Consider the following 13,071-nt stretch of genomic DNA (forward strand, 5'->3'; position numbering starts at 1 on the left):
GACTGCTTTAAATAAAAATCTAACGAATATAGAACATATTGGGTATAATATTGCCTGTTTGACAAACAGCTCAGGTTGTACAAATATATATTTCACACCGCCGGTTGTCGCACCAGGTGGTAGTTGCACACAAGTGAACATGCCTTACAGGCAAAGTTGACACCAATCATACATGTCACAAAGGGTTGAATGCTTCTTAGTACATCGCAACAATCCCAAGTGAAAATTTCTGTACTCAGATAGTCGGTAATGTTGAATTTCATACATAAAGCTATACATCAATCGAAGTCAATAGTGATTGAATGCTATCTAAAGGGAATAATTTCTAAACGAACCTTCAAATTGAGAGTCGCCTATAACTATATACAACATAAGGTACTGGGAATTAGTATGAACAGTGGGCCTAGACCTGGGTAAAGCCCGCGTCCTGCAGATTACAGAATAATCCACTTTCATACATGTACTATTAATGTCTGGAACTTTCTGTGTCAGAATGCGGGGCTGGGAGATCATGAGGGGTTATTTCATTGCACCTCTGTATTTTATATCAGTTCCCAATATCCTCAATTGCAAATCAAACCCACCCAAATCAACATGGAAACTCCCAATGATCTTACCCCATCGCGGGAGCGAGTTGTGCCAGGCTCCTGCAACATTGAACTCGGCCAATTCCCCAAGACTATGTCTGAATCCGAGTCGAGTCCTCCCCTAGACCCCAATGCCATTGCGGACAAAATAGTCGACCAGCTAAACCTGGGTCTCGCAGCCAAAGACAAGGCAACGATTGCGTCGCTGTTTCTCGACAACTGCTATTGGCGTGACCATCTGTGCTATTCGTGGGATTTCCGCACTATCGAGGGTAGTGAAGCTATCGCCGCCTTTGTCACTGAGGCACCACCCAGTAAAATTGAAATCGATCGATCGTCTGACCTCAAATCCCCACACAAGGCTCCTATCGATTCATTTGGGGAAGTCTTTGGAATCGAATTTTTCTTCAAGGTCACCACCGAGAGTGGAAAGGGAAATGGTATTATGCGCCTGGCGGAGCAAGATGGCAAGTGGTACATTTTCACCGTTTTCACTTCCATGATCGAGTTGAAGGGCCACGAGGAGAACAAAGAGAGGCCGTTTGGAGTCCGACATGGCGAGCAGCAAGGTCGAAAGAACTGGAAAGATCGACGCACCGATGAGATCAACTTTGAAGGAAAGGACCCGGTAGTACTGATAGTTGGTATGTGCCGATGAAATGTTTCCTCTGCGAGTGTGAAATCTGACTGAATGAATGAAGGTGCTGGCCAGGGTGGCTTGACTGCCGCAGCGCGTCTCAAGATGCTCGAGGTTGATACCCTCGTCATTGACCGAGAAGAGAGAATCGGAGACAACTGGCGCCAGAGATACCACCAGCTCGTTCTCCACGACCCGGTCTGGTACGACCACATGCCATACCTACCCTTCCCGGCTGACTGGCCTATCTATACACCAAAAGATAAGCTGGCGGATTTCTTCGAAACCTACGTGAAGTTCCGAGAGCTCAATGTTTGGACTCAATCTGAGATCAAGTCTTCATCCTGGGATGAGAATAAGAAGCAATGGACGGTTGTTATCGAGCGCAAGACAGACAACGGGACCGAGACACGCACCTTGCACCCACGCCACGTAATCCAAGCTACCGGTCACTCCGGCAAGAAAAACCTGCCCATCTTCGACGGAATGGATGATTTCAAGGGAGATCGTTTGTGTCACAGCTCGGAACATCCTGGCGCGAATTCCGAGTCAAAGGGAAAAAAGGCCATTGTCGTTGGATCTTGTAACTCGGCAAATGATATCGCCCAGGACTTTGTCGAGAAAGGATACGACGTGACTATGGTACAGCGAAGCTCTACCTGTGTGGTGTCATCTGAGTCTACCTTGAAAATTGCCTTCAAAGGGCTCTATGATGCGACCGGCCCGCCAACCGAAGACGCTGATCTTTATCTGTGGAGCATTCCATCGCGCATATTCAAAGCGCAACAGGTCAAAGTTACCAAACTCATAAACCAGAACGACGCAGAGACCATCCAAGGACTAGAAAAGGCAGGCTTCAAGGTCGACAATGGACCTTTGGACAGCGGTCTCTTGATGAAGTACTACCAGCGTGGAGGCGGGTACTATATCGACGTCGGTGGAAGCCAGCTCATCATCGATGGGAAGGTCAAGGTGAAGCATGGCCAGGAAATCAGTCGAGTTCTTCCCCATGGACTCCGATTTGCGGATGGTTCAGAGCTTGAAGCCGATGAGATCGTCTTCGCTACTGGGTATCAGAATATGAGAACCGAGACTCGTGTGATTTTCGGTGACAAGGTTGCTGATAGCGTTGGCGATGTCTGGGGACTCGATAAGGAGGGTGAGATGCGGACTATCTGGCGGCGGAGTGGTCACCCCGGATTCTGGTTCATGGGCGGGAACCTGGCTCTTAGCAGATACTACTCGCGTTTGCTGGCCTTGCAGATCAAAGCACTGGAAGAGGGATTGACTACTTGGTAGTTACCGAAATGGGCATGTGGGATTCTGGTGAGACTTCATGAATCCATGGATAGGCAACGTGGGGACTCCACTCACGAGTATAACCCCACCTCAATTTCCTCCTCTTCCTTCTCTTTCTCTTCTGTCGAATACTACATTCTTATATAGTCCTAGTACTCGGAATGCAATATGCCGTCGCTGTTATCATTAAGACATCGCAAGTAATCCTTCATACCAGTGAATTTTCAATGTACAACGTAGAAACGGTTAAGTTAGATACATTCGATCAAAGTTAACCCAACCAGCCTTCTTGTGAAGCCACCGAAGCTCCCAATGTCAACACAAGAGTGTACAACCAAGTCTCCAAATCCGCGGAGCCCTCAGAAACCGGCTCCGTCAATGCCAAACAAGTCCGAAGATGATCCAAGATCGAACTCTTCCTCACGGTGATCTCCAGCCCACCTGGAGTCATAGTAGCAATGCGACTCTTCCGACGCGCCTTGCGGTCAATTGCCACTAGAACGAAGTGTTCACTATCCGTAGACCCGGATTCCCCGTTTCCATCTGCGGAGACTGCCCGTTTCTCCCACTGCATGATCATCCGACCCTGCTCGGGGGTGGCTGTGGTGTCTTCTTTTTTGATGACGAATCTGTAACATGTGCCTTTCTCAGATCCTGCTGAGCTGGCACAAGCTTGCCAGATGCATTTTGCGTCACGGAAGTGAATTGATGATGTGGGGTTGTTGTTGTTGTTGTTGTTGCTTGACGGCTGGCACATTGCAGCGACGATGTCTTTTTCTTGGATACCATTTGACTTTGTATCTTGTTCTTGGGGATTTTCTTGTCCCTCTGCTTGCTTATTGGTGATGTATGGCTCATTGAGTGTGGCGTAGATATCCTTTGTGCCGAGCTTTGGGCGTTGAGGGAAACATTTCGACAATTTTGATTTGCGAAGTGGGGGTTGCCATATCTCTAGTACAGGCACTGGTCGATGAATTGGAGAGAGTTGTTGAATTTGAAGGAGTAGTTTGGGACTGAGTCGAAGTAGTTGACTTGATTTCGGAGGCGGCCGAGCTATTTGGAACTTGGCCTGTATTTTGGTGTTGAGGGTTTGAGATGATGGTCTGGGGATGAATTAGACATGATTCTCATGATGAAAGAATTGCCATGTCATCTTCCTTTGTTCTAGGAGTATTCTTACATACCGTTCTTCGCTTGCTGTGTCGCTATCATAGTTTGGCGTACTATCCGGGGATTCCATCGCGAAGTCATACATATTGTCGCGTCTCTAGGATTGAAGAATTGATATAAACCCAGAAAAGAAAATAGTTGAGGGCTAGAAGGTCTTGACCGTTTTATAATAAATAATTAGCTAGCTAGTCAGCCCTGTCTGTAAGGCCGTACTCGTATAACTAAACGTGCACGAGCCAAGGCAACTGGGTCCAACGAACTCGGAACTAGTACGAATACGGCGGATTTAGCTGTAAAGAGACACATATCTTGGCTGCCTGGGACATTTGTATAAAGTTCTTACTCCGTACATGCCGTGTCTTGGAAGCCATTGGGACTAGGCTTCTACAATTCCATTTTGCGAGGCCATGGGAGTAAAATTTCAATACACAAGTGATCTTTACGCACTATACCCCCATAGGTACGTTGACTATAAGATTTGTGGATCGTGGCTTTTACCTAATGTTCGGTGTTTGGGTTTTCCGAGCCGTGCGCCCGATTTTAGGGTCGGACAATTCACAGCCTCAACTTCTCAAAAAGTACCCCATAGCCACCCAATATGGATAAAATATTGGCTCAGATGTAAATCACTCCACAAGTTACCAAGCGTTAGTCCAAAGTACCTTGACGATCACAAGTACGCCTACAACAGTACACTTGTAACCTCAAAAGCCGGTCAAAGTTCCTCCGACTTAAGGTTCCTCCGAACCAAGCAGGCGATGATGTCAGCGGAAGCTCGGACCTCGTGATGGCCGACCTCGGGATTTATGAGTAGCGACATTCATAATAACGCACACTTCAGTGTCCTGTGATCGAAGATATGTGGAGTTGAACATGCATTCTCCCAATATTGAATGGGTGATGTTGCGAGGTGTGCGAACCCAATCGGAGTAATTGGGATGTTTTAAGGTTCACGCTTCTTTGATGACCGCAGGCCGTCGGTCATCATATCGTTTTCTCCATCCGTGGTCTAGGCCGAATACTCTTCCAGTCACTATGCCCTTCAGTGTGAAGATCTGTATGATTATCCACATGATTACGAGCAGCAGCAAAAGAGCAGTGGAGAACACATCGAAGGCAGGAGAATCCATAAGCCTTCCAAATTCAACGGCAGCATTGGTGAAAGTACCCTGGAGAGATCGAAGGATTGTTAGCAACCCTCTCAAGAAAACCAGAGAAATAAGCATACGCACCCACGGAAAGACCACAGACCACACAGACATGGTGAACCGTGACTGTTTCCAGCCCCCAGGTTGTGTGTACAGGGTATAACAGATACTCAGCATAGCAAAGAACCACCAAAAGATACCGTACCCCCAGACAAGGAGACCAATGAAATGGCTGATGAAAGCAAAGGGATCAGCCGCCTTCGCAGTCAGCAGTTGACCGCGATCATATGCCGCGAAGCTACCGGCCTGAACAGCCTCGCCCAAAGCCTGGAGCGCGACCGAAGCCTGTCCGCAAGGGCCGCACATAATCATATCCTGGTATACCATGTCCGGTGTCTGGAATGGGCGACCGAAGTACTGAGCGAGTATAATGGTATCGAACGCAGCAACGAGGGCAAGGCCGATCCCGATTTCGAGGTAGGAGACGATGATAGCAGGGACCTGGAGGCGGGGACTGATACGCGCAACGCGACATATGACACCACCACCGGCGGCAGACGTCAATGCCGCAAGGAATGGCATCAAAGTGTCAGCCTGCATGTGTCGTTTGCCCGATTGCTGCATCTTGAGATGGACGAATGGGATCACCATACAGGCGAGTACGGCCATGCCGGTGTTTACCCACCAGAGGATGTAAATAGCCAGCCCAGCTGTGTCTCCGTATTTGAGGGCAGCCATCTGGAGGATGGAGGTGAAGGCGATGGATATGCAGCAGAGGCAGGATGTTTCGATGGTTTTGTTCCGAAGCTGGTGTAGGACATGTTTTGGGTGTAAGAATACTCGTAAGAGGTAGAGGATAAGGAATAAACCAAGCTGAACGATAGTGTAGATCCATACGATCGTGGCGAGGGTTTTCAACCCATTGAATTGGTATTTCAGTCGATAGAGTATCACAGCTATTATACCCGTTCCTTGAGGGATGATGAACCACAACGATGAGAAATTCCACAGGGCACGAGACAGCGGCCCCGCCGGTGGAGGAAGGCCTCCCTGATCTGACATGTGTTGTCTCTGTGAGATTCACCTCGCATTAGAGCGAGAGAGTAATCTGCAAATGTCTTGGATAGTATATATCGGGGAGTCTTGACGTCATTAGCTAAAGCTCGGAGCTATCTCCAAATCATACCCGTGGACAATTGCTTCATTTTGTAAAGATAACTTTTTTTTTGGATTTGATTAGAGCAATACTAATGTGAATATCAGATGCGGATGCTAGCAAATCGGGTAAGGCAGTAAGTTCGAGATGAGTTGTGCACAGATCCGGGGCCACTCTCATACCATAGAAAATATTAATTTCAAGACAAAAATCGTCAAAATCACCAGGGCCGACCGAATAAGAATACTCCCCCGAAACATATCCTTGATCCTTTGAAACCAGACGAGACAATTCACATCTCAGTGCTTTTTTCCCCCCCGAGAAGAACCCATAATTGCTGTAAGTCGCCGTAATCCGTGTAACGCCAGTTTTCCCTCTTCGTAATGCCCGTGTCCCGGCAAATATCCATGTAATTTCGTGAAAAGGACTTCTGGAGAAGCTACGAGCTTCCTGTGTCTTTCGTGGTGGTGTCTTCAGCGTAATAAGTGTGGGGGCGATAGTAGCCCGGCCCCGCTGGAGGATCTAATCAACAATAAAAGTTAGCGAGATTATTCGATCAAGAATACAACAGAACATACGACGTGACTCTAGATCCCTTCCACCCCAGGATATCTGCCTCAGACTTGCAAACCCTCGAGCTCGCACTTCGGCCATGTAGAGCTTCTGCTCGTAGCCTGGACTGAACGGGGTCTCTCCATCAGCGGGTTTGTAGTGTTTAAAGAGCGATGCTCCCAATGCAGTTATTGCGAGACAAGCGACGAGGACGATGACAATGATGGCTGCATTGGAGAGCCCCATTTCGAATAGAAGAAAGAAAGCTTAAGACTGGGGAAAAGTTGCGAAGGCAGTTTGGATTGTAAGAGGTGGGTCAGTGCATAGTGGAGGGGAGAGCCTCCGCGATGGATAGATGTCTTGCGATAGTGAGATGAAACGAGAAGGGGAATATGAAAGAAAAGATGGAAAAGCCTAAACTTACAAGTGATACCTCGGTGTATCTGATGTGTTGTCTTTATACGTGGAACGACCGCGACCGCCCCATTGGCCATGTTTTTGACACAATTCAACTGTGTCTGTCCAATTATTACAAGATTGTGTCGTGATGGAAAAATGCTAAAAATAGCTGATGGTTCACTATCGCCTTTATGGGTTTAGTTTAATGCTTGTCATCGAGACTAAACATGTACTTTATTGGTTTAAATGTGGAAGAGTTAGGAATATGTATATATACAAGTCAACTAGATACATAAAGTAATAGCAGCGAAAAGGAAAAGCCCAAGACAAAACAAAGACCGGTAGGCAGCAGCCAAGGGTATATAAAGTACCGAGGATCAGCACAGAAAGATTTAGCACATCCCCCCAAGGTTGTTTCAAAAGTTCGATTATTCAACAAGAATCTTAAGGTTATAGAGTTAACAGATCTTTCCAAGTTATGATTTAACAAGATAAGTCTCGTTCTCTTATTCTATGCGATATCTTCATGGAATATAAGCATTGTAGGTTGCACTTAAAAGGGTTTCGACTTGAAAACTTCTTTATTTAAGACAAAGGTCATCTGAGAAAATCAGCTGTGAATTTCAAACATCTTCAATATCAAACCGAAGGTTATATTCACACTGTTCTCCAGTATGGAATATGACAATACGTGAAATTCGTTTGACACCTTGACCATATGTACACAAGACAGTGGCTGCGACAACTTTACCAATGGGAGTACCAAGAATACCACAAAACTCAGGCGAAGGAGACTCCCAAGTTTGTGGCTCTTTGGGAAACCCAACCCTTTCTCGAGAGTAAATATAATCCCGAATAAAGGAGACAGTTTCCTTTTGAATAATAGTAGTAACAAAGACATACTTCAGACTTTCCAAGGGAAAATGCGACTCATAGATAGCCTTGGCAAACTCGGACATGTAAAAACTCGTGGGATCCTGTGATCTCCTGATATTATCCATGAATATCACGCCTGGTCCCGTTCGTCCAATCCAGTATGTCAACTCGCCTTTGATTCTAAGAACAGATTGGGATCGATAAACAGGTTCCCGAATGCTTGCTGGGACATCAACCATTAGGTCAAAAGTATCGGACAAGAGTGCCCAATCGTCTGTAAGGGACACTGGGTTAGAAACGACATGCCATAACTCAGAATCAATAGCTGATAAAGTAAGAGTAGTCTTAGAAATAGGACACTTGGGCTCATCGGCACACTCCATCCATAGCCGTAAGCTGTCTCCCTGTGGCTCAAACTCGGGGTATTTGAGAGCCATTGCAATGAAGTTGGCTGAAGTTGGCTATGAACTCACTAAATCTGCTGTGGCCAAGGGGCCCGCAAAGAATATGTAAATTTCCTATTCACTACTATGTAGGTCAAGTTTATTGAGAGATTGTTTGTGTTCTCGATAACACAATGTTATACGTTGTTTTCAGACTAAAATGATGCAGTGCATCGAGCCTTCTTATATAGTTTTATCCAGCTCAATACGACAACAAAGAGAAACAAAGAGCATAATCAATGCCATTGTGCAAAGTGGAATAATAGAGACCAAAAGGCTTAGAAAAGAGTAAAAATATAGGTTGAGATGCGCTCCTATGGAAGGAGGTACGAGAGAAGTCTCATACAGCTCTCTTCATCAAGTTGTCATATCCGACTTGAAACAATACTTGATCAAGAGAATTTGACGTGTATCTCATTGCCAGTTATCTCAAGATGGATGACGCTATATTTGATTCAGGGTAGTTTGTGGGGGCTTCAATCCTGCCTAGGTTCTCACGGATGTGTAGGAAGGTATCGTCTCGGTAGAAGTTGTAGATATCGGTTTCGCGTGCTATTCAACCCAGGAGGGTTGGTTCAGTCACCAGATAGACGTGTGGACCTTTCACCTCAGTTGTTGTGATCTTCTCGCGGAGGGTGGAGCCGGGGGGTTCGGACTGGTAACGATTGTGCGCACGATGGAGAATGATGACTGGGGTAGACATTGCCACAGAGCATCAGCCTGTGAGCGTTTCTAGACAGTCGTCAACCTGGAGACAGTGATAGATAACCCGGATAGATGGAGTGCTGCCGTACTGATGGCTGACAGGCGCTGCATGGTTAACCCACTGAGTAACTGTATATGACCACGAGCCTGGTCTTCTCATCTGGAGTGACAGTGACCAACCACCGTGGAGACACATCAATGTAATGGTCATCTTAAGGAGGAAGAAGTTGCCATTTCAGGATACCATCCACACAAGTTGGAAAGGTAGCTGGCATCAGATATGGCAAGCACAATGCCAACTCAAGTGAGAGATAGGCACCCCAAAGCCTGAGTGCATTGGGTTTGCTACGGCGAAAAAGCCATGGGATGTGACCAAGTTTCCCATATCTAGCAATGCACCGAATACAAGATCTTAGAGTCATGCGACACACATCAATATACCCCCCAAAGACCTGAAATTTTGACTAAATAGACTACGGCTGTGTACAATGTACGTGGCTAGGCCTGTCTTATATAGAAGGTATCTCTCAGATTCTCTACTGTGTAGTGCGAGTGCTGAAGCACAAATCTAAGTACTAAAACTAGATCCTGTAGAATCTTGGTCTTCTGAATAGCCGTTGGGTCCTTTTTCGGTAGCTCCTGCCATTGTAGATTGAATTGTCAATAGAATCAATAGTGGGGGGACAATACCTATTGTCTTACCCTTACCTCTTTTGGAAGTCGCGCCTTCCCATTCAATGGTCGAGACACAATGTGTCCATCGCTCCTTCCATTTGTGTACCTTCCATTTTGGGACCCAGGGTCACCAGGGATTCCTATAAATTCTCTTCTTCTCTCACTTTTCTCTTTCTTTCTTCTCTCTCTCTCTTTCCTCCCAAGTTACCAACACAGTTTTCAACAGCGCCTCCTGCGCTGTGACTCTTTCTGCTCCCCCCGCGTCCCCGGCCCTCGCCGGCGTTTATTTTACATTTTTATTTTAAAAAAGTAAGTAACAATCTTGGATCAAGTCCCCTTTCATATCACACTCCTTCCGTTGACTTGTGTTGACACATGCTGATACCTTTGTCTCTTTCCTATCCAGAAAAAAAAAATAAAAAAAAAACCATGTTGATTCCCTTCTTGGGTATCTTCGTGGGCATGACTCTCTGGAGTCAGTGGTTCCCCATCCCGGGGTTCACTGCTCCAGAGCAGTCGTTCATGCGGCGTCTGTCTGGTACATTCCAGCTGACAATGGAGTCTTGGGCTTTCGTTGACCTGGTCGATGCTGCAGCCTCCAAGGGCTGGCACGCTCCCCAGCGCGAGCATCCTGTACAGGAGTCGCGCTCTCACGTTAGCCATGGGTATTCAAACTCGACGGACTTCGTGGTTCTTAACCTTGGTACGGATATCATCGTCCGGCCTGGACTGGTCGATGATATGCCGCCCTGGTTTCCCACCCCGTTCCTGGTACCCATCCCAGTCTCGCTCTGGACAAGTGATGGAGTGACATCTTCTGTTCCCGAGGAAGATGTCGACATCGACTCACTTCTGCCGGGGCCTGGGCTTGGCTTCATTGCCAAGTTGTTGCTTGTCTGTGTTTGGTGGCTCTGTCAAGCCTCTTTGGTCTTGATTGCTTACGAACGGCAATTGTTCTCCGACATTGAAACCATGATGGAGGGGATTCTGAAGGTTTTCGAGGGCCAGCTGCAGATTGCACGTGTGCAATTTGTAGCCGAGGAGGATTCATCTTTTGACAAAAAGATGGATCTTCTGATCGCGGGCTCAGCGGAAACCGACGAAGAAGCTCTTTTGTGGGTCATGGCCGCAGACAGTTGTCCCGAATCTGTGTCTCATGTGTCGGTTCTCTCTCAGTCTGGAGGTATCTGGGTCCACCGGATCACCAAAGGCCTGGGAGATGAGCAGGCACCGGAGCCAGAATCGGAGTGCAATACCACCAAGCCGGCTAGCACTACTGATGACGTTCGCGAGAACTTGGTCTCTCGACACCCTTGGAACTCGATTGATCTCTACGCCTCCGACTCGGATGATTCTCCAGCCCCAGCTGTGAGTCTGACCGCCTCCGACCATGACGATTCTCCGGCCCCGGCTGAGAGTCTGACTGGAAACGGTGCTGACGGTCCTCCGGCTCCGGCTGAGAGTCTGACTAGCAACGGTGCGGAAGATGAGCGTCCTGATTCCACCCCGGCGTACTTCAGCAGAAAAAACCGTCCGTCGCAAGCAAAGAGACGTCGCGCTGCAAAGAGAGCACAACAGGAAAAGAAGGAACTTCAGCATTCTAATGTTTTAGCCTCTTACGCTTCCCGTGCTTCTCTTGCGATGCCTCCGAGCTCGACGCCTTTGTCGGCTTTGGCTCCGGTTTTTGTCCCTGGTCATCTGGCGGAGCAGGGTGATTCGCAGAGTGGTCCTCTTTCTCCGGCTCCCTTGTTCGCAAATGTGGGCATTGATCCTCCTACGGACTGTGGTACGACTTTGCTCGATGACAACGCTCTTCCCCAGCAGTCCCGCCGCCGTCGTCGCCGTCGACAGCATCATGCCTAGATGTCTCGATGGAGGTGGGACATGTATTAGCAACGAAAGTGCTGAGTGGGACACCTCGAAGGAACTCCTCTCTTCGGAGGGTTGTTTAGGTCCTTCTTGGCTGTCCTGCAGCTCTTTCGTTTGCCGATACAATGCTGTGTTGGAGTCGCGCGTCAAGCGTCCTCAGAAGCTTTTTGTGGGGGGTTGGGCTTGGAGACTGAGTTGACTGGCCAATATGCACCAAAAAAAAAAAAAAAAGAACCGAATACGGAATACAGAAAACAGAAAATCCAAAAAGAGAGAGAGCGAAAAAGTAAGAACAGAAGAGATCGCCCCCAAAAAAAAAGAAAAAAAAGTGGCTTTTCTCTCACTGCTCTCTCACTTCTCTCTCACTCACCTTCACCTGAGGTGAGAATCTCTCTTGCGACGTTCTTGTCTCACGCCGCGTTTGCTTCGCTTTTCCGTTGTCTGGGCTCTGGGATTTGCCCGTTTGATTTCTGTTCTTTGGGCCTCAGCCACGGCCACCCTTACGAAATATTCCCTCCCTGCACCTCATTATCCAATTGAGGTCCAGGGCTGTGACTTTTATCTCCAAAAGAAAAAGTCGCGTCGGTCAATCATTCTCCACGGCGAGTCGACTGCATACTCTCAGTTGACCATCTTACTCTTGTCTGTACCAACAATCAAACAAAGGATTCTTGTGCGATCGTGCTCTTCGTGTCCTCTTGGTCATCCTTCATTCCTTCGACCATCTTTTTACGGGACAGCAATCACTACGCCTGCTTGGTTCCATATTCCAACCACTTGGCTCCGAGGTCATTCTCATTTGCATCAATCGTTTAACCGACATGGAGACAACGTCAGTTCTTCCAAAAGGCCTTTGGGGGGAGGACCTGACTGGACAGAACTTCCCATTCTCTGCATCGGACATCCTCTGTCTTCTACACCAGCAAGCTTGGCACACCATCAGCCAACTATACACTTCTCCCATCATATCTGAGTGATATCTCGACTGGCGCATCATCTTGATGGGGATTTGCAATAAAACCCGCTTATGCATTCGATATTCTGTGCGGCGAACACAACTTGCCATCTTTTGCATCATACATCTCAGCACGCTTGGCAAAGAGGAAAAACGAAAAATGAGACTTCCACTGAGCTTACGGGACGACTTCAGCTGGACGAACATTGGGGGAGAAACCAAAATGATGCAACCCCAATCTACCATCATCACACATCTACCAGCCAACTCAAATCGAGCTTCTATTCACCGGGCTACCATGCAAGCCTTTACTAGGTCATGAACGCCATGACCATCAATCAGGACTTCGACTTCAATCATGCATCTACTCCAAATCAACTAAATATAAGTTGATCATCAATTCTGTTCTGATTAAATCATGCCAATTTCCCTCCAAGGCTTGTCGGACATGACCTCCCTTGGAAGATGAACCGTCATCAATGCTTTTGTACGTTGTACGGTTTCCGAGCAACTTACAAATCACAAAGTTGCACAACAACATGCTTATTAGCCAATTCAACTTATCTTCCGGCTTCTTCTTTTCTTTCCACAGACCTTAAA

The 13,071-nt window shown here is 47.3% G+C and overlaps 5 protein-coding genes across 5 annotated transcripts; 2 read left to right on the forward strand and 3 right to left on the reverse strand.

The window, feature by feature from the left end:
• Nucleotides 1-594: 594 nt before the first annotated feature.
• On the forward strand, nt 595-2,523 carry PGRI_038850 (flavin-containing monooxygenase; the record flags this gene model as incomplete). Its single annotated transcript, XM_040791598.1, has 2 exons — nt 595-1,231; nt 1,289-2,523. The coding sequence occupies 2 exons, from the start codon at nt 595-597 to the stop codon at nt 2,521-2,523; spliced, it is 1,872 nt and encodes a 623-aa protein (XP_040645675.1).
• Nucleotides 2,524-2,794: 271 nt separating this feature from the next.
• Nucleotides 2,795-3,778, reverse strand: PGRI_038860 (uncharacterized protein; the record flags this gene model as incomplete). Its single annotated transcript, XM_040791599.1, has 2 exons — nt 2,795-3,626; nt 3,708-3,778. 2 exons carry the CDS (start codon nt 3,776-3,778, stop codon nt 2,795-2,797), a joined length of 903 nt encoding a protein of 300 aa, XP_040645676.1.
• An 865-nt stretch (nt 3,779-4,643) lies between these two features.
• Nucleotides 4,644-5,903, reverse strand: PGRI_038870 (putative malic acid transport protein; the record flags this gene model as incomplete). The annotated part of the gene is made up of 1 exon (XM_040791600.1): nt 4,644-5,903. One exon carries the CDS (start codon nt 5,901-5,903, stop codon nt 4,644-4,646), a length of 1,260 nt encoding a protein of 419 aa, XP_040645677.1.
• A 533-nt stretch (nt 5,904-6,436) lies between these two features.
• On the reverse strand, nt 6,437-6,795 carry PGRI_038880 (uncharacterized protein; the record flags this gene model as incomplete). The annotated part of the gene is made up of 2 exons (XM_040791601.1): nt 6,437-6,519; nt 6,576-6,795. 2 exons carry the CDS (start codon nt 6,793-6,795, stop codon nt 6,437-6,439), a joined length of 303 nt encoding a protein of 100 aa, XP_040645678.1.
• Nucleotides 6,796-10,202: 3,407 nt separating this feature from the next.
• PGRI_038890 (uncharacterized protein) lies at nt 10,203-11,510 on the forward strand (the record flags this gene model as incomplete). The annotated part of the gene is made up of 1 exon (XM_040791602.1): nt 10,203-11,510. One exon carries the CDS (start codon nt 10,203-10,205, stop codon nt 11,508-11,510), a length of 1,308 nt encoding a protein of 435 aa, XP_040645679.1.
• Nucleotides 11,511-13,071: the final 1,561 nt, after the last annotated feature.

The sequence above is a fragment of the Penicillium griseofulvum genome (assembly GCF_001561935.1).
Source record: "Penicillium griseofulvum strain PG3 chromosome Unknown contig_86, whole genome shotgun sequence".
NCBI classification, from domain to species: domain Eukaryota; kingdom Fungi; phylum Ascomycota; class Eurotiomycetes; order Eurotiales; family Aspergillaceae; genus Penicillium; species Penicillium griseofulvum.